The sequence below is a fragment of the Parus major genome, chromosome 19 (assembly GCF_001522545.3).
Source record: "Parus major isolate Abel chromosome 19, Parus_major1.1, whole genome shotgun sequence".
NCBI classification, from domain to species: domain Eukaryota; kingdom Metazoa; phylum Chordata; class Aves; order Passeriformes; family Paridae; genus Parus; species Parus major.
This window is the reverse complement of record NC_031787.1, coordinates 4,089,575-4,110,414: the sequence shown is the minus strand read 5'-3', so window position 1 is coordinate 4,110,414 and position 20,840 is coordinate 4,089,575. Positions and strand designations below refer to the sequence as shown.

At 44.8% G+C, this 20,840-nt stretch overlaps 1 protein-coding gene across 7 annotated transcripts in view; it reads right to left on the bottom strand.

Annotated features, from left to right (window-relative positions):
• RFFL (ring finger and FYVE like domain containing E3 ubiquitin protein ligase) overlaps nt 1-20,286 on the bottom strand; it is a 28,999-nt gene extending 8,713 nt beyond the window's left edge. For 2 of the 7 annotated variants that reach the window (XM_033518844.1, XM_033518845.1), the window contains exon 1: nt 1,957-2,141. In XM_033518844.1, the coding sequence (XP_033374735.1) occupies nt 1,957-2,136 (180 nt within the window). In that variant the 5' untranslated portion in view covers nt 2,137-2,141. Of the gene's footprint in view, nt 1-1,956; nt 2,142-2,870; nt 2,895-7,617; nt 8,164-9,148; nt 9,238-16,654; nt 16,733-20,125 lie in introns of those variants that run through there. The other 5 variants (XM_015646730.3, XM_015646729.2, XM_015646732.3 and 2 more) reach the window with 5 other exon arrangements.
• Between the last annotated feature and the right edge of the window lie 554 nt (nt 20,287-20,840).

Below are 20,840 nucleotides of genomic sequence, written 5' to 3'. Positions count from 1 at the left end.
AAACGTTGTTGTACATTTAAACTCGTTCCCAAAAGGTCAGGCCATGTCTGAGTGCTGCTCCCTGACAGCACAGCATGGTCAGACAGCCCTGAAATGCTTCACATGGGGGTTTTTGTTGGTTTGATAGGTTTGGGCTTTTTTAAAGCAATCTAGGCTATCTTTATGGTCAGCAGTGTAGAAGGAATTAATTTTTATCCACTGTATTTCAGAATAAACATTAACTGGACACAAGTTCAAAGGTGCTGCGTCTCCCAGGAGAGAATGCAGTTTTCCACACTGTCCTTGCAGCACAGTGAGATCTCACACACTTCTCCCTCCTTAGCAACAGCACTGAGGAATTCCCATGGCTCACAAACACACCAGGGTGTTCTCAGTGATGTTTTCACTCCCTCAGAGACCTGGTGGATGAGCTGTGGCAGCCCCTCCTGCAGCTGTCCCCATATCCCCACCTGCAGCACCAGGCTCCAGTCACTCCCTGCGATCACTGCTCAGGAGCTGGGGCAGCAGGAAGGTGAGAGAAGGTTTGGGAACCCCCTTTGGAACACAGAATATAAACCTCAGTCTCAATTTCCCTGACAGCCTGGAGCAGGAACAGCTGGACACAAACACAGGTACAGCCACCAGCTCCCACAGGAAAAGGGGGAAGCTGCTGAGGACAGGAATGTTCTCAACAGCTTTAGCAGATCCTCTACAATTCGTGCACCAGAGCCTTCCCTCTCCCCAGTCAGAGCTCACCTCTGTACAAGACACTGCTCTAGGGGCAGCTCACACAGAACAGGTATTTAGGAGGTACTGGGGAAATCAGGGCTGTGCTGCTGTTGAACTCACAACTGCCTGGAATGGTTTCATTTCAGAATTATCTCCATCCACTATTTGCAGCCATGCCCGACAGCAAGCGCTGGCTCCAGGGTAACTCTGCACAAGTGGTTGTGAGGACATGTGGTTTAATGAGGACAATGTCAAAGACAACATTACAGAGTCACGAGCAGGGACAGCCCCACTGCAGCTCAGCCAGCCCCAGGACAAGTCTCAGCCTACTCACACACCCCAAAATCTATCACCAGAGTTTGATTCCTGAAGCAACTACACTTCTCAGTGCAAAAATGCATCAACATCCCTGTTGTCCTGGGAGTAGAAAGCAGCAGCTCTGCCAAGACTCACCATTCCTCAGATGTGTGTCCTCATGCATAAATAAAAAAGCGCAAGGAAAACCAATTTATGAACTTTCCCACATAATCTAAAAGGGCTGTCACCAGAATTCACCATTATTTTTAAGTTCTCACATATTTAAGTTCAGTAACTATAGATTTGACACTTCTTAAGTCACAGAGTGTGGACACAGAACAATTTTCCTCACTAGAACATTTTCAAGCAGCATTAAAGGACTCACCATATCCAAACAATGCCCCAGGCACAGTTTGCTGTTGAATTAAGTCTGGTGGTACCAATTATTTTGGCCTTTATATACCCACAAATCAAGTTTACAAGTAAGATAAAATAGATTTGGGTCTGGTCTGGGGCTATTTTTGCTCAGCAGTTCTACACACACACCCTCAAAAAACTTCACTGGCTTTTAGTCTGAGCAACAATAGTTTGGTAAACAGGCAAAGCACACCTTCCTTTACTGAAAGCACAAACATTATCCAATTTCTTGCCACAATATTTATTTTTAAAGGACATTAGTGTTTTTAAATAAGAAATTTAATAACTCATGTTCAAGTTAATGCTCCTTTAAGTGATTATCAGCAGCTTGGCTTCTCATTGAGGAAATCTGCTGAAGGATTTCCAGTCACATTAATGATGCCTGTTAATTGTGACAGAATGACTGAGGACCCAGAGCAAGGGGAGCTGTCCTCTCCCATACAGAATGTCCTCAGATCCAAGGGTATGTGTATAAAACGTGTGTCTGTAATTAAATGAAGGAGCTGCCCCTGGCAGGGCAGGCTCTGGACTCACCTTGCTGGAGGAGCTGTCGAAGTGCAAGCCACAGGCTTTGCAGCTCTGTTCAGAAGCAGTGGGAGAGGGGAAGGAGCTGTAGCCAGGGTTGGAATAGGCCTGGGCTCGGGCTGCCTGCGGCGGCTGCATCTCCTCAGGGGAGCCATCCACACAGAACCAGTTACAGCAGCTCGCCCACATAGTACCTGCAAAACACGGGTCAGAGGTGCCAGGGACACGGGCTGGCAGCTGAGGTGACAACAAAGCAGGACATGCAGGCCAACTGCCCACCCATGGTTCATTTTTAACAGCACATTTGTCATTTTTGATCCTTCCTCTGACAAGTGCACACAAACCCCACACGCCCAGCCCAGCACGATGCAGCTTTGGTGAGAAAGGACAAATAAAGATCAAGAGAACTTCATTACTAAAACTTCATAGAGTTAAGAGACTACAGTGAAGATAAGATAAAATTTATGTTCCACTTGGCTATTATCAGATTCTGAGTTTGCTGTAACAGGCTGTTTCCATTTCACATAAGCTGTAATACTTATCAGGATGTAATAATGCGTCAGGAAAAGAACACAAAAGCTCAAATTATACGGCACAGAACAGTTAAATAAAATCAGCAGCAGGATCATAGATGGCTATTCCTCAGCTTTATCCTAAATCCCTCTACAGATTTACAGCTACAAATCCAAAAAGATAAAATAAAAGCAAGGACAGCTGAGCCACTGATTTCACACACTGCAGTTCTCAGCTGAATTTACAGCATTACAAGGCTGAATCATCACACAGTAGGTCAATGTCAGTAACGTAAGAAAATCAAGTACTGGCTTTAGTAACTTGCTTGGGAAAACAATTGCAGCTGAGACACAAAATAACTTATTTTTTCAAATCAAATTTTATATGTGTACACACATATACACACTTACCAAAAATCATAACACAATCCAGTGCAAAATGCTCAGTTCCAAAGCCTTCTCAGACCGCCTCTGCTGCAATATTCCAGAAATGCACTGCTACAAACTTGCTTTTGGGAGTTTACAAAGAAATCTGAATTCATCTGGGCATTCAGTTTGTGGAGCACACACCATGTGTCATCACTTATGGGTAAACTGAATACAAATTGCCTCCTCTGCATTTCTGCTCTCACATGGGAGCTCCTGAACTCTTTCTTTTATGTCTTAAAAATCAGCTCCCTCACTGGTAGTGTTCAGCAACTGCTTGATTTTATAAACTTCTGGAAATAAAACATCTTTCAGCTGCACAGCCAATTCACTGCTTTTTACTCAGCAAGTATTGCCACTGTGAAACTCTAGATTCCCAAGGGAGCGGGGCTGGTATGAATCCTAAAGGTTATTTGGTATAATATGTTCTTTTTTAAAGCTGTGCTAAATCTTTGGGGCTGATGTGCTTGAATTGGGAAGATTTTGCACTCTGGTGCTGTTCCAGTATCTGTTGCTTTAGTGGCATCTTTAATCCTTTCAAAACCTGAATTTGGCTGGTCAGAGTCCCTGCTGTCCTGGACAGATGCCTTTCAAACCCCACAGTGTGAGCTCAGCCAGGAGCCCTCCCTGCAGGCTCAGCACATTGCAGTGTTTAAGTGCAAATCTACACATTCACGCCATGGATTCGTGGTGTAGCTGATGTGCTCATTGCTGCAGTGAAATAACACTTGGGCTGGCAAACAGATCTCAATAAATAGTGTGGATTGCACTTAGGCTGGCAATGAGATCCCAAAAAATATGTGGAGGAAAGCACTGCACGAACAGAAATAATCTATCATCCATCTGAATTAGCTTTGCCCTGCAATCAAACACGCACTTTAGATGGCACAGATAAAAGAAATAATTACCCTTTTTCTCCCTGCACGTTAATTTCCAAGCTCTCTGTTGCACTCAGAAGTTAACAGATCCTTTCTTCTGCAAAAATACAGAATTTCTACTTGAAACCATGCTCTTTGGAGGTTTAACTTGTTCCCAGGACTCACAAATCTAAACAGCATGAAAGCTGCACAGTCCAACAAGCATTCACAGCCTCCACAGCAGTGGAAAACTGCACCCAGAGTTCAGCTCCCTTCCTGTTTCAAGGACCCCTGCAAGCTGAAGGCCACCCACGATAACAGAATACACAAATGCTACTGCCTGCCCCCAAAAATTTTGTTCTCTTAAAAAAGACAGCCTACTAATTCACCCTGGAACATTGCAACATGTCAAAGATTGGGAAGAAAAACACAAGGCAGTGCACAAACTGGGATAAATTAAGACAGAGCTCAGCATTCAGCTGGGGTTGGAGCTCTGTGATTGCCAGGAATTAAAAGGCCAACAAAAACCTTAGATGTTGCTTTAGAAGAACCTTAATCCTGCTCAACTACAAAAGCATAGAAGGTAAATGCCCACAAACAAACAGCTGAACAGCCAGGACTGTCCTCTGGTCCATTACATTTTTCCAGAGGTATCTCTTCTTGAATAAAATGAGCACAGATGTAAAACACCTCTGTAGCTGCCCACAGCTGCACTAAGACAGCAGCAAGAAATACAAGATTCAGCAGCTGCTTCAAGAGGGATTTTCCATTGTTCTGGACAGGATCAGCTTTAGAGACAAGGAAATGAGCACTGCCACTGGTAGAGGACACAAAGTTACAAGAAAAATGCCTCAGTGGAATTTCAGGAGGACAATTTCCTTGATAACTCTACAATGTTTGCTACAGCAAAATTATTCCCTTATTTATTTTGTAACCCATCTGGAGGTACGAGGTCAGCACAGTCCAGGAGCTGCTCAATTACCCCGAGGGATGGAGGGATGTGGCAGTCAGAGTCAGAACCAGAGCCCTGCCCTGTACAAATCCTGTCAATCCCCTGCAAAGGAGCTGCTGTTCTGCACCCAAGCTGCTCCATAGCTACACCAAAGTGATGAATTAATACCTGACAAAAAAGCCACCCAGTCTAAAGAGCTAATTCTGTGTTGTGCTCTGAGTCCAGGAAAATACTTACAGTAACTTAGCTAATAACAATGTGACAGCTTGGAAAGCTTAATGACAGCATGGATTTCAGGAATGCTCAAGGAACATCTTGAATAAAAGATGTGGACTTACTGGCACAGCCAACATTACAGGCACTACTGATAGCAGCATTACCCTTGGACAAGGTGCCTGTACTGCCTCATGGAGCTACAGAAACAACTGCCTGAGCCACGCAGCTGAGCTGGCTTTGGCAAACTGGAAGCTCCATGGCAGGGAGCCAACAGCGACTGCTGGCAGCCAAAACCCACCTGCCCTAAATCCTGAATGCACCTTGTGCTTGGAGCATCTGCCAGGGCAAAGGGAGAGGGAGTTTCATCAAGGGTGGAGACACAAGATCAAACAGTCTATCCCGGACCTGCAAACACATCCACCCACACAGCAATCAGCACCTTGGGAAGAAGGGGTTTCATCTTCTTTCTTCAGTTGCTTTAAGAAAAGCCAGAAGAAATTCAATAAATGGCAGGGAGGTGCTTGCCATGGACAAAGTGGTGTCAGCATTCCACCATGCTCAGCTGGACTTTTTATTGATTTGACTATTTATTCTTCCAGTATGAAGCTGTGCATGCCATGACTCTCTTCAATGGATTTAAACAGCAGAGTGAAATTCATTTCATCACCAGTTCATAAACGCGTTCTACACAACACCACAAGTTCTGTATTAATTTAAATCTGAAAGAAATACCAGAGATGTCAAAGTTTTCCTCCCACACATAGTTGAAGACAGGATTCATAATATAGGATTGGATTCTTATACTTTCCATCTTCACTTTAAAAAGTGTTTGAACTCAGGTTCTCACTCTATATGCAATATCACTGCCATAACCTGGCAGTTGGAATAGCTGGAGTATCAGGGATCACAGCCTCCACAGAGGATTTATTACACATGCTGTTTGGATTTCATCAAAGGGTAGGCTGAGCCTGCAGAGGGAAACTGTGGTTTATGTTTGAATATAAAACCTGCCTTTATTTTCCTAAGGGTACAAACAACAAGGGACTAGAGCAAGCAAAGGAACATCTCGGAATCAATGAGCTTCCAGCTCTGTATAATAAAGCTCTCGAGGACTGGGTCTGGCTCCTTTTCGTGACTGCTCAGGAATTCAGCAGCTGGAATGCAGCAACACCAAGGAGACACTTGAACCACGGGATCAAAAGGAACTGAGCTCCCAAAAGCAGCTGATTTTACTCCCACACAAGGAGAAACCACAGCAGCAAGTAGTTCTGCTCCTGAGAGGTCTTTAACCACTGGAACAGCAGGGCTGATGACCCTCGAGGCTACTGCACATGGAGCTGGGTGCCAAAAAGGGAGGGAGATGCAGGAGAGCAGCTTTGCCAGGGTCAGCTTCCCTGCAGTGCTGTTTGCTCATCAGCCCCTCACATCAGCTGCCCTCACATCTCCTCTGGTCATCACAACAAACTGCTTTTCCATCAGCTCCCTGAACCACCCAGCTCCTCTCTGCCCCTCACCCATGGAAAGAAACCCTCCTTACCCCTTCAGGACACTCTTAGGGCCTTTCAGAACCTGCAGTGAGCAGCTGCAGATGCTCTAAAACAACACAGGTCTGACCTGGACTCACACACTGTGTGTTCTCCACAACACTCATAAGACACCTTTCATCACAGCACACCAACACTGCCATAATGCTGATCACAAAATCCTTACTTCCTGCCACTTCTAGTAGCTTCAAGACCAAGGACATTGTTCAGGAGGCCAGAAAAAAGTAGTGTGGCTTTAAAATACTCATGTATTGATAGCTCACATTTTAAATTACTGGTTTTGTTATTAATCTGTGCTGTAAGCCCCTGCAAAATTAATCAGATCTCACTTTGATGAATGTTGTTTGAAATAGCTGAAGTATTTAATGAGTTAACCACCTTGGTGCCCCATTAATAGGGTTGCACAATTGCTCATTGTTACAATTTACTACTTTTTTTTTTTATTTCAACAAACCTGCACTGATAAGAAATGCCTTGCTAAAATTAGTTTCACTAATGACCTACCACTTACAAACTGAATTCAGAGTTAGGTCAAAAAAATAGTATTTTGCTTGATAACACAGCTATAAAATAATCTGCTCAAATGTCACTTATGTACAAAGTATTATTTTTATCAGCCTTTGTCCCAGGCACAGACCTGAATTCTGATAAATGGGAGCAGCCATATGTTGGGACAGCTGGAAAAGTCAGCAAATGAGCCACTTGCAGAAGGGACAAGGGAAGGAAGCAGGTTTCCAGTCTGAGCATGACATTTGCAGACGTGGTGTCTCAACCAGTACAGAGCAGGAGAAAAGGAAGAGATGGGACACAAATCTGTCACAAGGAATGTACATCTAATTTACTGTATAAAATAACTGAGACTGTCAGATTTTTATGTAGGGATAGGAAAATATATGTTTATGAGTAAAGGTACTAATTCACCTGTGCCCAAGGTGACAGCATGCACACCTTGGAAAAAATGAGTAAATAAATACCAGCACTGGATCACAGCTAGAAAAAGGAGTGTTCAGGTGGGGGAGACAAAAGAAATTGTGTTATGGAAGGAAGAAACACTTTTCCATTTTGTTTTGTGCCTTCCAAAAGCCTGGAGACATTTCCCATCTCTAATGATCTACACATAAAACAGCAATAATCCTTACAAAGACAAATATTTAATTGCTCACCAGTCTGATCAGCAAATTTGATGTCAGTTTAAAACTCTTCAGGTGAGACCCTGGTCAGCTACAAAGGCAGAGCAGTCAGGTCAGTCCGCAGCGAGCGCTCAGAACGGGGTGTCCAGGATTTCTGTGTCCCCTTGCTTGTGATCCTGTGTATCCAGGAGTGCCTGCACTGCCAGGCTCATCAGGGGATGCCCTTGAACAGCACCCACATCCTCAAGTCCAGCGGCTGGCCAGAGCAGGCTGGCACTGGCACCCCATTCCTAACGCTGCCTACACCTTCCCCATGGGATGCACGCGGTCCCTGGCCGGATGCGCAGCTTGCGCCCACCAGCAATAATCCATCTGCAGCCCCTCTTCAACACAGCTCCACCTGTGCTTCTCCACCCCGGAGATGCCTCCAAAAGCCTCTGTGTGTGGGTTCAGGAACCTCAGCAGGCTCAGCAGATCCCAACAATCCAGCCAGGAGCGGATCCCGGAGCGTGGCACACAGCTGGATTCGGCAGCGCTGCTGCTCCGAGCGCGCGAGCCCAAAGGAAGGGAACCTGGCCACACACCAGCATTTTAATGAAGGAAGTGACATCCATTTACCACAGAGCAGAGAGTAAACAGGGCAGCCCGCTGGGGCAGGGTGCAAGGCAGAGCAGGAAAAAGCTGGAATGGGGCCACAGGCATTCAGCACAGCCACACACAGCTCTGCTGAAACGCCTGCAATTGCTGCTGAGCCCAGAGAAGCACCAAAACTCACTTCCCACCTGTGTGGTAGAGACAAAGCCCCCTTTATGCTGCTATAACCTGGTTTACATTGAGCAGACCATTTGCCAGGTAAACCCTTGGAAAACTGGCTTAACTGCAAGGAAAATTATGAGTTCTTATATACATGTCAGAAATCCAGCAGGTATTCCAAGAACATTTTGCAGCTGTAGCAGTGCTTATCAGTACTCCCAGCAACACTTGATGCTGTTCAGGAGGTTTAGACAGATCTCCACCCAAAATCCCACCAGCACTGTTACAAGCACAAAGGATCTCAGCTTCAAGCACCTTTTAGAAACCAGAGAGCTGCAATTCCCATTTGAAATGGAGAATATGATTTTAGAAGGCTGTGGGATTTATAGAGCATTGCCCAGAAAGCTAATTCCAAAACAGACACCTTCTCACTTGACTCCCAGCTCTCCCAGCTTTGCACCTGGAATTGCAAACTCAACTCTTGTCCACCTTCCCTCTCCTCTGTAGCACAACACCAAATTTCCCCCATTTTAACATGAGAAGCTTGGAAATACTGTTTTGTAAGGAACTAGATACTTGGGGTGAGTATTATTTTAATATAAACTGTTTATTTTGACCCAAGATTGCATTTTATATATAGAAAAACATTTAGACAAAAAGTTCTTTTTGCTATTAACTGTAATTAGGTCTCAAGACATCTGCCAAGATGCCTTTTTCCTTTGCAAGTCAGTGACATTCTTCTAGCAAGTTAACAGAAAACAAAACAAAGTGATGAATGAAATATGTGATTTTAGAAAATTATTTTTCTTACCTGGTCTATCTCAATTCCTTAGTCCCATACCTGCTCCCAAGGGACACACTGTGACCTCAGGCTTATCTCCCTGCCACTCTCCTGTTACGCTGAAAAACAATTCAAAAAGCTGCTATGCTCTTTCACACTGGTTTGATATTTATCAGCAAGGCTGAATTAAGTCAGTTGTAATTATAGCATGAACCAAGTCAGGAGGAGAAGAGACTCTGGAGAAGCAAGATTCCATGGTACTGTTTTGTTACTGTTCCCAGCACCCTGCATGGGTGGATGTGTCTCTGTCCTTAGTCTCACACCTGAAAGCATCACTCAAAGTGGAAGTTCTCCACCAAAACGTCAGCAGGGAGCAGCCCAGGAATCCTAGACTATCCCCTCCCAAGTCAACCAGTCCTTTTCATTATGGAGAAAAAGGTCCATGCTGGATTTTTCTCTCCATTCCTTCCTATCCTCACAGGTTTTCTTGGATTCAGCTGCATGGGTCATTGCTAAAACTATAACTTTATATTGTAATTGCAATAGGTATCAATAAATTCTCAGTGAAAACCTGAACATTTAAATAACTCTGCAGTTTCCCTTACCAGCCCTGCTCCAGGAAGGGCCCATCCTATCCAGATTTCATCTCAAAACCCACCTTGACCACTCTTCCATGATAGCCACATGGCAACAGCTGGGGGAGGTTTCGGGGGTCTGTGTCCTCCTGAAAGCCAAAAAGTGGCTCTAAAGACACAGCAGAAACTTTTCAGGGAGTCCCCCTCCTCCTCTCCACACTACAAACACATCCCTCTCTCAGCAAATTTTACAATGCCCAGAATAGAACCTTGCTGAAAATAAGTTTCTGCTGTGCTGCAAAATACTGCTGTGGACTAAGTGACTTCAGTGTTTGGGTATTGCAAACAAACAGAAGCCAGATCCACAGCTGAACCAGGGAACAGCTTGGAATCCCCTCTGCTGGAAGGTGATTTCATCATGGAAGAAGGTAACCACTGTCAGATGGTTTAATGATACCCTTTTCCTAAATGAGGAAATTCAGGGAGCTGGAGAAAAAAGGGAAGGAGAAAGGATATAAAAATTTGTATTTTCATCACAGCTCGAGTTCCCTACTTCAGGAAAAAAAGATCTCAGGCTATTTCCATTGGAATCCCTGGCCCCAAAGGCCAATGGTTACAATTACACATCTTGTTTCATTATGACAACTAATTACAAACTAACCAACACTTCAGCTCTGGAATGAAGCACAATCACAAGGGGGTAGTTGAAAGGAGAAGAAGGAGGTGCATTATCCCTGATACAGCTCCTCAAAGTCAGGATTGGACAAGACTAGCCAGAATGACATTAAGTTTCCCTGCACCTGGGATTGCAGTTGGCCCTAAAGCTCCACAGACTCGGAGCTATCACTGTGTCTCAGGCACCCAGAATTGAGAGTGTTTGCTGATAAATTACAACACCAGTTGGAAATCCTGGAAATTACTTGTCACGCCAAGCCATGGGTTTATTTTTAACCAGTCAACTTCTAAATTTCACCCCTCCAAAATCAAAATATAGACTCAAAATTCCTCACATGCCAAACCTACTCTTCTCCCCACCTCATTCCAGGAGCTGCTGGCAGAAAATGAACCTGAACCCCGTGGAATTTGTACAAGTGGAAAAGTGTACGTGCAGTGGGACTGGATGCACCACAGCTCTGTGCAGACTGGCAGGCAACCTCTAACCCATTTAACTGGAGCCTGAAAAAAGATAATTTTTATTTGACTGGACTGAAACAGATCTGGATGTATATAACTGAGGCACATCATAACAAGTACAAGCACTGCAGACTCATTTCATAGCTATGTCTACTCCAAATTAATCTGAATTCAAATCCAAACTAGGTGCTGAAATAGAATAAAATGCAGCTGCAGATCTCCTCCTTTGGCACACACGTACAAAGACCAGCACAGACATCACATCCGACACGGTGTGGGAAGCTCTGCCCTCCCAGGCTGCAAAAATACTTACAAATTAGTCAGACATTAAAAAAAGGTCCAGGATGTTGAATACAAACCTGAGGACTGGTTTAGTTCTGAGATAACAAAAGATAGCACAGTAAAAAAGTGAGTTTATTTATGGTTTAGTCACCTTATCTGTGGACAAGGGAAAATACCCTACTCTCATGTGAAGGAAGTTAACACAGGTGGAACTTTGAGAGGGACTTTGAAGTTGTACTCTCAAAGCATTTCCATAAATATTATTCTTGTGCCAATCTCCACTTAGCACGGAAGCATTTGAAATTCAGAATTGCTTACATGCAGTAACTCTTCCTGGAGAAGAGCCTGAAAACTGAGGGAAAGTTCAAGCCTTAGCACCCAGTGTGTGCCAGCAGGACGGGCATGAACTCTCTCCAGCCATGTGTGGGACAGCTGTTGTGGAAAAGTCCATTTCCAACCATCTGCAGTGTTTGTTTCTAGGGCTGGAAGGTTCTACACTTCCTTCACCACCATCCTTGTTTGACTGCTGTGCCTTTCTCCCTCCAGCCTCAATCCCTGCAGATTAAGGACTGAGAAATCCAAAACCAAGCAGCCTGAAATCTGGGCTTTATTCAACCAGAAACATGAACAAACCCAACAGCCATCTGGCTCCATGTTTTTGGTTGCTGAGCTGAAGGGGCACATCCTGAGGAGATTCTGCGAGAGCTCACACAGGCTGACAAACCATTCAAGTAAATATTTGTCTCTGGGAACTAAAGCCATGATCCAAAAAAAGGTAATTCTCCTTTATTGCCACATCTCTGTACATCAATTATGGCAGAACACTTAAGTTCTTTGTCAAGCCTTTTAATCACCTGGGTGATTAAAAGAGGCAGGACGGGCATCCTTTGATGGCAGAGCTCACCTGAACCCGCCCCATTCACGGGATCAAACACAAAGTGCTGAACAGGGAGTCCCAGTGGGACCCAACCCAGAGAATGTATTTTTACACAAGACTGAGAAGACAGGAGGCAAGGAAAGCTTCAGCCAGGGACCTGCATCTCCTGGATTCCCTACCTTTGTCACAGAGGGGAAATTTCCCATATATGGCCCAAGCCAGCAGGGTCACATTTCATCAGTGCAGGCTTCTGGCAAGCCCAGACATTCAGACATCATGAGTCAGTGCTCCAGAAATCACTGGGGTTTAGAAACCAATAAATCTACTTCATTTTGGTTGGGTTTTTTAATTCACCTTCTGCTGGGGATTTTTCCTCTCAACCTTTGCAGGCACTGTCACATTTTCATTTTGCTTCTCTGTAATTGGCAGGAGCATTTCTTTCCATTCTGGAGGTTTTTTGCTTTGTAAAATGACAAGATTTTCATACTAGACTAAATCCTGACATTGGAGCATGAAGAATAAAACTAATTATCATGGAGGCTGGTAACATGCTAAGCTGTCTTGTATTTTCACACAGCCCTCTAACAACAAAGAATATATATATTTTAGCTAAAACCTCAAAATATCTCCACTTCTGTCCTCAAATCCCAAACAAACTACTTATCTGGCATTTCAGCACAACCAGACAGGACTGCTGCCAGTAAGAAGCTCCCTATGACACAATCTTTTCCACCACTGACCTGATAACATCAGCATGACCTTTCTTCTCTCTTGAACTCTACTTTTCTCAGTTCAATAGTTCAGCAGAAACTGACCCATTTTGGATTACACAAACAAAATCAGACACTAGATATTCCTATTAAAAAAAGTTAAAATCCAAATTTCCAAATATATCATTGGGTAATTATTTTCAGATTAGTAATGGGATAATATGGGAAAATTCAGGGTGAGGATTTTTAGTTTCAGTTTCCAGCTCTGAGTCTGGGCCACTTCAGTTCTCTGTGCTTAAGTCTTCCATACATACAATGCAGATAATGCCCCATCAGGGAATGGAATCAATATTTCATTTCCTTAAAGCAGTTCTGTATTCATAATGGAATTAAATACTTTCAGAGAACTGCAGAGCTCAGAGAAGTGAGGCACTTAAGGGAACAAATGCTAAGAATGAACAACCTCCTTGCAATTCTGCAGAGCATCCTAACAACTTTACAACACAATATAAAAAAACCAGGATGAAACGATGATTTTGAGGCCAAATTCATGTTTGATACAAATGCAAAAGACAATGCAAGTCCTGTTCATTTTTTGTGGCTTTTTTTTCTAACTCCTTCCCAGTTCACAATGAAAATTAGGGTCAACATGCAGAATAAAATATTGCTGAAAAAGCTTGTTTTTACTTAAGGGGACATTTCAACTTAAAATAAAAGTGTTACTGACAAATGTGGCCTTTAAAAAAAACCAACAAATCACTACAAAACAAACAAAAAAGACAAACATTCTTGGGACTTGAGGTGTGAAAGAGGCAGCATGATGTTGAACTGCTGGCTAGGAAGACATCAAGGATTTTAGATTTCAAATCTTTTGTATATGTTGTAAAGAAACCCTTTTCCTTAGAAGTTTAGAAGGTTTGTTCAATACATTTAGACAGTTTCCTCCATGATTAAGGCTGATCAGTCAAGCACACAGTGGACAGAAACAGTTTATACCATTTTCTTCACATTTTCTTTCATTAGGGGAGATTTTAGGAAATACCACCATGTATTAGATTTAATGTCAAGCCTGCATCTCTTATTCCTGCCAGAGCAATGAAAGCTTTAGCTCATCTTATTAACAGCCACATCCAGAAATAAAAAAGCAAGCTCAGGCCTCCAGAACAATGTCTTACCAAGTGAGTTTGGCTTTGGGCAGAGCAGCACTGAGTGAGACAGGCCTCATTCCAAGAACGATCATCTTACTTCCCTCAGACAAAGTAAAGCCTTTCATGACCCAGGCTGGGCTCTGGCCTACATTCTCTTGGATGAAAAGGCTTCATTATATGCAGTTGAACACATTGTTTAAAAACCTGATATGAACAGCCTTTACCGCAGCAAGAACTGAACAAACTGAAATCATGCAGTGTTAAGGGTTCCAAGGGACCAAAATGGCAAAAGTGTATTAAATGTGTTGTGTATTCTCTCTAAAACACACACAGTTTAAACCCTGAAATAGGTTTATCACCCATGGCAGAGTTCAGAGATGGTCTCAGGGTGATCAGATAAGGTTATTTGCAGATTTAAGGTGTCTCTGAAGTCAGATACAAAGAAATGCTGCAAGTGCTTTGCTCCCAAGTGTGTTATTTTGCCATACACAAGCAGTCATTTACGGGTGCTTTGAATTCTCCCTGCACACCCTATAGGCATTCCAAGTTGCTCCTGAAGCCTGGCAGCAAGCTGAACAACATATTTCAAGTCTTTCCAGGAATTCCTTCACTCAGAATGACATTCCTGACTTAGGTATTTTCATTGCAAAAATCGGTCTGTGTTTTGTATTCGAGTCAGAGGAGCAAGTAACAAGTAACAGCAATAAAGCAACAGTGACAAATAACAGCAGGAGTAGAAAGAAGTAGCTTGCCAAAAAGGAGGCTGATGATTTGGGCTTTATTTTATTGAATTCATGCTTCAACTCTTATTTCTCTTTTGCATAAGAGACTGAATCTTGCTCCTCCTACTCCAGAGCCCTCTGCACAAGAAGATGCACAGTGACAGAGCAGGTCTGACTGAGCTGACGAGGAATTCCATGATCCCCTGCCACAACTGATCAGCCTTTCCATCTGAGAGACATAAGGCATGGATCATGCAGTATCAGCCTCTGCCTGACTGGCAGGAACCTGGGCCCTGAGCTCCAAGAGCATGAAACAGCCCCTTCATAAAAACCTGCTTCCATTTCTACTTTTTGGATTATACAGTCAAAGAGGACTTGGAAATCTACTTGGAATCTGAAAAATAAACTGTTTCCAAACTCTCCTGCAATGCTTGTGCAACGGCCTCAGGACAGGCAGGGATCTGGCCAGCTGTGCCACCAGCCACAGAAGCTGCATTTTAGAACTCGCCCTTCTCTGGAACAATTGGAACTTTCTCCAGGCTGAAGTCTGCACACAGAGCTCAGTGTTTCCCTGCAAGCACACAACAGCTCCATTATTGTTTAACTACCAAAATCAGCTCCAACAATCTATCAAGCTTGACATTCTATCCGTCTCTGCTGCTAGCCCAGACTGCTGGGCATATATATAGGAAGAGGTTCATGGATTCAGTAAGAAAAAAGTTATTTTGTTCATCTAAACAGAGATTTCCCTTCTTTTAACCATTAATTTGCCACTTTAAAAACTGTTCAGGAACCCAGAGGCCTGTCTGTCCTCCAGATTATCAAATTCAAGTGTCTATAAAGAAATCTATTCCAGCAGATAAATAAAAGCTCCTTTTTAAGATACATATAAAACAAATTCAAAGGCAACCCCACAGAGAAGGAACTGTTCACTGCCTCAGAGCTGCAGCTTCCAGCCTGGCCATGATTATTTTAACACCAAACTAGAGCAGAGCATGAAGCTGCTGCTTATCACCCTCCATGTCCAGGGACAGCACTGCTAGGCAGTTTTCCAAGTACTCATGGCCCAGGTAAACTCCTGGAAAGCACCAACACTTCTATGGAAGCAAATTTATTAATGCATGGCACAATCTTGTGGAGGATGAGCTCAAACACAGGAATTGCTCATCTGAGTGATGCCAGTGAGCTGAGACTCTGGGTGAAGGCCATCCTCTGGTGCCAGCAGCCATTTTGCTCTGAGCAAGGTATTCTGACATCAACAAAAAGCAGCATCACATCAGTTCCAGTCTGGAATTCTGTGGGATGCAGTTCCTGACTCATCTGGGGAAAGGCCAAAGCAATAAAAATTCAAGTGGTGTGGATTCAGTGATGCCACTTGTGACACTGCAATTTGAAATCATCCATGTGTATATATAGAATATATAATGTCCAAAGGAACCATCCTTCTTACAGCAGAGGTTACCACGCAACAAACTACTCACAAAAGAGAGTATTTTAAATTTAAATTACATTTAATGAGTTTCAAATCTCACTTAACATCAGCCTAAACTAAAAGATTCAAAGCATATGCTCCTTAAGTATATTCTTATAAGCACATCCCACAACCTTCTGAATATAAATAAAAAGTGGCAGCATTAAAAAAAGCTGATGTTTAATGAATATTTTAGTCTCCACCAAAATAAAATGTGGGAAATCCTATTCCAAGACTATTTGGCAGAGGAGCCAGAGGGCATTAGAGAAAGAAGCCTGATTAATATTTTTGAGTAAACTGAAAACCTCAACAGCAATTAATATGAAGAAGTTGTAGATTTTATAGGCACTGAGAAGAATTAACAGCATCTCAGAACAATTCTTTCTTAAGAAAGTCCCTTATGGGAACATAAACTTAGCAAGCCAAAAAGGCCTTTCAGAGGTTTGAATAAGCCATCTCAGTTCTGAGAAGACCAGCTGAGAAAGAAGAAAAAAACCTAATACAAAATCTGAATTCTTGGTCTGACAGCTCTTCTCTTGGTTTCTTAATGAAGAGGGTAATTTTTCAACCTTGCAATGTTGTTTGAAGACTAAATAATCAACTTTAGAGGCACCTACCAGCAGGGGGTTAGAAACCTTTGCATGCAGGTGAGTCCTGGTCCTGACATCAGCCCAGCAGTGACGGGATTGTCCCACCTGTGAAACAGAGATTCCACTTACTCATCCCTGCAAAGCATTCCCTGCTCCCTGGATGCCAGCTCAGGGAAGTTCACACTCCACATCCCTGGCTTCTTTAAGGACAGTCCCTGGGCAGGGGGGAAACAGGCTTGATGGGAAACCACAGAGAGGGATTGTGAAGGATAATGACTGGGATTACTCTGGGGAGCAGGAGCCAGGGTGGGGTTTCACAACGGGCAATCAGGGGAGGGCTGGGGGAACATTTCCACCAGGTAAATACATGAAAGTGCAGAGCACAAAGCACAGGCAGTCAACAGCAGCAGCAGAGATCTCACCAGGGCTCTGGCTGAGCCACCAGAGCTCAATGCAGACTGTCAGCAACACCCAGGTAAAGCTGGGTTATGTCTGCAGTCAGAGCTGGGACCAGAGAGAAGAACCAGTTTCTCTTAACTAGCAGGTACCCAGAGGTCCTCTCTCCCTGCACAGCAGCAGATCACACACAGCTGTGTCCAAAAAAGGGCCACGTGCACACACTGTTCTGCAGCTCACACTATCCTGCTGCCCACAGCGTGTTTCATTAAGCACAAGATCTTGCTTCGATGCATTTTGATTTATTTTCTTCAAATCAGGCTCTGTATCCCTCAGGATTGCTCAGAAGGTTTAGAGAAGAAATGGAGCCAGGGGATCTTTAATTAGATGATCTTTAAGGTCCTTCCAACCCAGTCCACTCTGTGATTCCATATCCTATGAATAAACACTGTAAGGGTCAGGAAAGTAGCCTAACCTTAATTAAACACCTTTTTTCCTACACTGAAACCAACACACCCTAGGTGAGGAGTATTTTACCCAGCCAGACCTGAGGACAGTGCTTGGTCAGCCACAGCCTGCCCAGCTCCACTGCCCCCTCCAAGCTGGACTAGGAGAGCCAGAGGACAGGCAGGCACACAGAGCAGACCGTGGAAATCTGCTTCCACCCCTCCAGGCAAAAAACTGGTTCAAAGTCCAAGCTCCAGGTTTAATAACAACATTGGCTGCTCAGCTCAGATCATGCTCCAGCCTAATTGAAGAGTTTACAACCTCAGTTGTTATTAACAACAAACCGTGGTGCAAAGTTGCACAAGAAGTGAAAATGACATCATTTAAAAACCAAACAAACAAAACAACACAAACCCACACTGAAGTCAACAACAATAAAGATAAAACTGAAGATGTGAAGAAGGCAGATTTCAGTCATAAACTCAACTAGTGACCACTAACCTCCCAAAAACTCATATATATGATTCCTTTGTACTCTCAGTGCAAGGTATTGCATTCAGCTCCCATTTTAGGAGCCAAATCACACAGTACCTAACAATGAGAAAGTCTGAGTCTCACTAAAAGCCATCCTACTTTTTCTACCCTACAATTAAACACAACACTTAAATGATGACTTCAAAACTATTCCAGTTCAGCAAAAATTTGAGCAATTAAGCATTAACCCATGAGCACCACTGTCAAGGCAATCAGCCTTTACTTAAAAACTCAGTTGCTAGAGCTGAGTGGATGTGCAGTCACAGAGTGCTGCAGCTGGATAACTCTGCTCCAGGACCCCCAGCTCCCAATGGGAAACACAGCAGCCAAAGGTGATTGTTTTGGTTCATTAGACCCAATAGTGCCACCAAAACTAATTGTGATTACACAGAACGACTACAGATCCCCCCCTCCATCACTGTGGGCACAAAGGTGTTAAGGAGATTCAGTTTTTGATGGGTGTAGGTAGGTAAAACCAAGGATCTGGAATCTGTAAGAAACATTTGAAGCTCATCACAGTTTTCTGCTTCACTCCTCAGCTCTGGAAAAATGAGGGAACAATGGGAAAACATAGGATTAAAACTCTTTTTGTTTATGCAATCATGTATATGCCTTAATGATCATTTATCTTAAAATCTGAACTTCAAAGTGTGAAAATACAACCCACCAGAGTGTAAACACAATAAAATACCAACTTAAAATGCACCTGTCTTCTCCCATCCTAATGATATGGAGAGCTAAAAAAGCTTCTTGTAGAGCCACTAAGTTGTTCACCAATTCCACAGTGAGGTCAGGAAGAAGAGAAAACTGCCACGGGTCCCTGCACTGCTGTGGAACAGCAACATCCAAGGTTACATCCTGTGCTCCCCACAGAAGACACGCTGTGTGTCACAGAGGAGGAAGTGAGCTCAAATGAAACACACAAATAAACCCCTTCTGTCTCAGCCAATGAAACATTGCCCTGTGCACAGCTTAACCCAAGAAGCATAAAATTAAACTGTTCCTACAGTTTATCCACCTTTAATGCTACACTTGACTAAGCACTCCTGGCCGTCCTTGCAGCGTAGGGAAACACCTGAGTTTTTTCTGGAGTTCAACTGGTTCTTTATCACAGGGTCAAACACTGAGCCTGTCCATCCTCAGCCTTTTAACCCGAGGAGACTCAGGCAGGACCCTGTTCTCACTCCACAGCTGACATTTAATAACCTGCAGACACCAAAATATTGCTAAGAAACCAGAGAATGAGTCAACACTTTCCCCACAGGAAACACCTTGACCTGCTTACGAGAACAAACTGTTTGGAAGGACACTTGAGGACTTTTATTTCCTGAACTTTTACTTTCTGCAGCAAAGGAAGCACCTTCTTAGCTTTCACTTTGCAGTACACCCCCAGTTTATGTCCTTAACACCAAATTACACTTTGGACATGCTAAAATGCGAAGAGATAATAATTTCAGCAGAGAGCTCTACAAAAGGCTGATGCTTATCCAGAATTCCTCAGCTCTCACAGCAATTTGAGCAGAATAACCTACTGAACCGCAGAGGCCCTTTGGGAGCAGAACTCAGAAAGGGAAGAGTTGCTCATCACCACTTTTAAACATGACAAAAGAGGCTGTGCCAGAGTCACACTCCCCCTCTTGAGGGAAACCCTGTGACCCCATCTCCCCAAGGTGCTGCACCTGTCCCAACCTGAGCAGCCCCATTCCCCCTGCCCTGGCAGCTCCTCCTGCCCTCTGTCCCTCTACATTTGCCAATACCCCAATCCAGAGCCATTCCCTCACCCCACAGCCCCTGGAAAACCCTCAGTGACAGCCATAGGGCTTCCCAGACCCCACATTTACCTGCTCCCCCTCCCCGACCCCATCCACCCTGCTCTACCCTCCCATTGCCGCACGCCCCCAAACACTGCCAGCAGCCTCAAATCCTCTCACCCCCCGGCCCCAAACCCGGCAGCTTCCTCACAGCCCCACATCCCCAAACCCTCCTGGCCTGGCAGCTTCTCCACAAGCCTCACACGCGCCCCCAAACCTGCCAGCTCCCCTCAGTGCTCCCCTCCCTGAAATCCTGTCAACCTGCCCAGACCCTCTCTGCCCCCCCGAGGCCTCGCAGCCCCACACACACCTCTCACGCCTGGCAGCTCTCTCAGCGCTCCGCAGTCCCCCGACGCCAGCAGCGCCTCAACAGCCTCACGTTCCCCTAAGGAGCCGCGTCCCGTGTGGCGGCGGGGCCGGCGGGCCTGCAGCGGGCGGTCCCGTCCCGGAGGCTGGGCTCGGCGGCGGCGGCGCTATGGCAACTGGCCGCGGGGCCGGGCGGCCGGAACGGCCCCAGGGGCGCCGGGCGGGGCAGCACCGCCCCCTGGCGGGCAGGAGGACTGAGCGCTGCCCTCAGCACCCCGGCACGGCAGCGCCGCCCGCGGCGGCCCCGAGAACCGCGGGTTCGAGACCCGGCCCGGGCAGGTGGGAGGCGGAGGGGACACTGCGGGGTCCCCTGTGTGCTGGGGGTGTCCTTTGCACGGGACGCGAGCACACACTGAGAGATCACAGAATGAATCCGGATGGAAAACAGCTCATCCACCACACCAGAGCGCTGAGTGCACATACAGACCTCTCCTTGACCCCACCACCTCCCTGGGCAGCCCAGCCCAATGTTTAATCACCCTTTCTTCCTCCTAAAGTCCAACCTGAACCTCCCCTGGCACAGCTTGAGGCTCCTGTCCTCTCATCATGAGATACAGACACACATCTCTATACGTGTTTACACATATATACACACAATAAGTGTAAACACACACCTATATGTGTATATTTTATGTACCAAGGGCAAATAAGCCCTTACT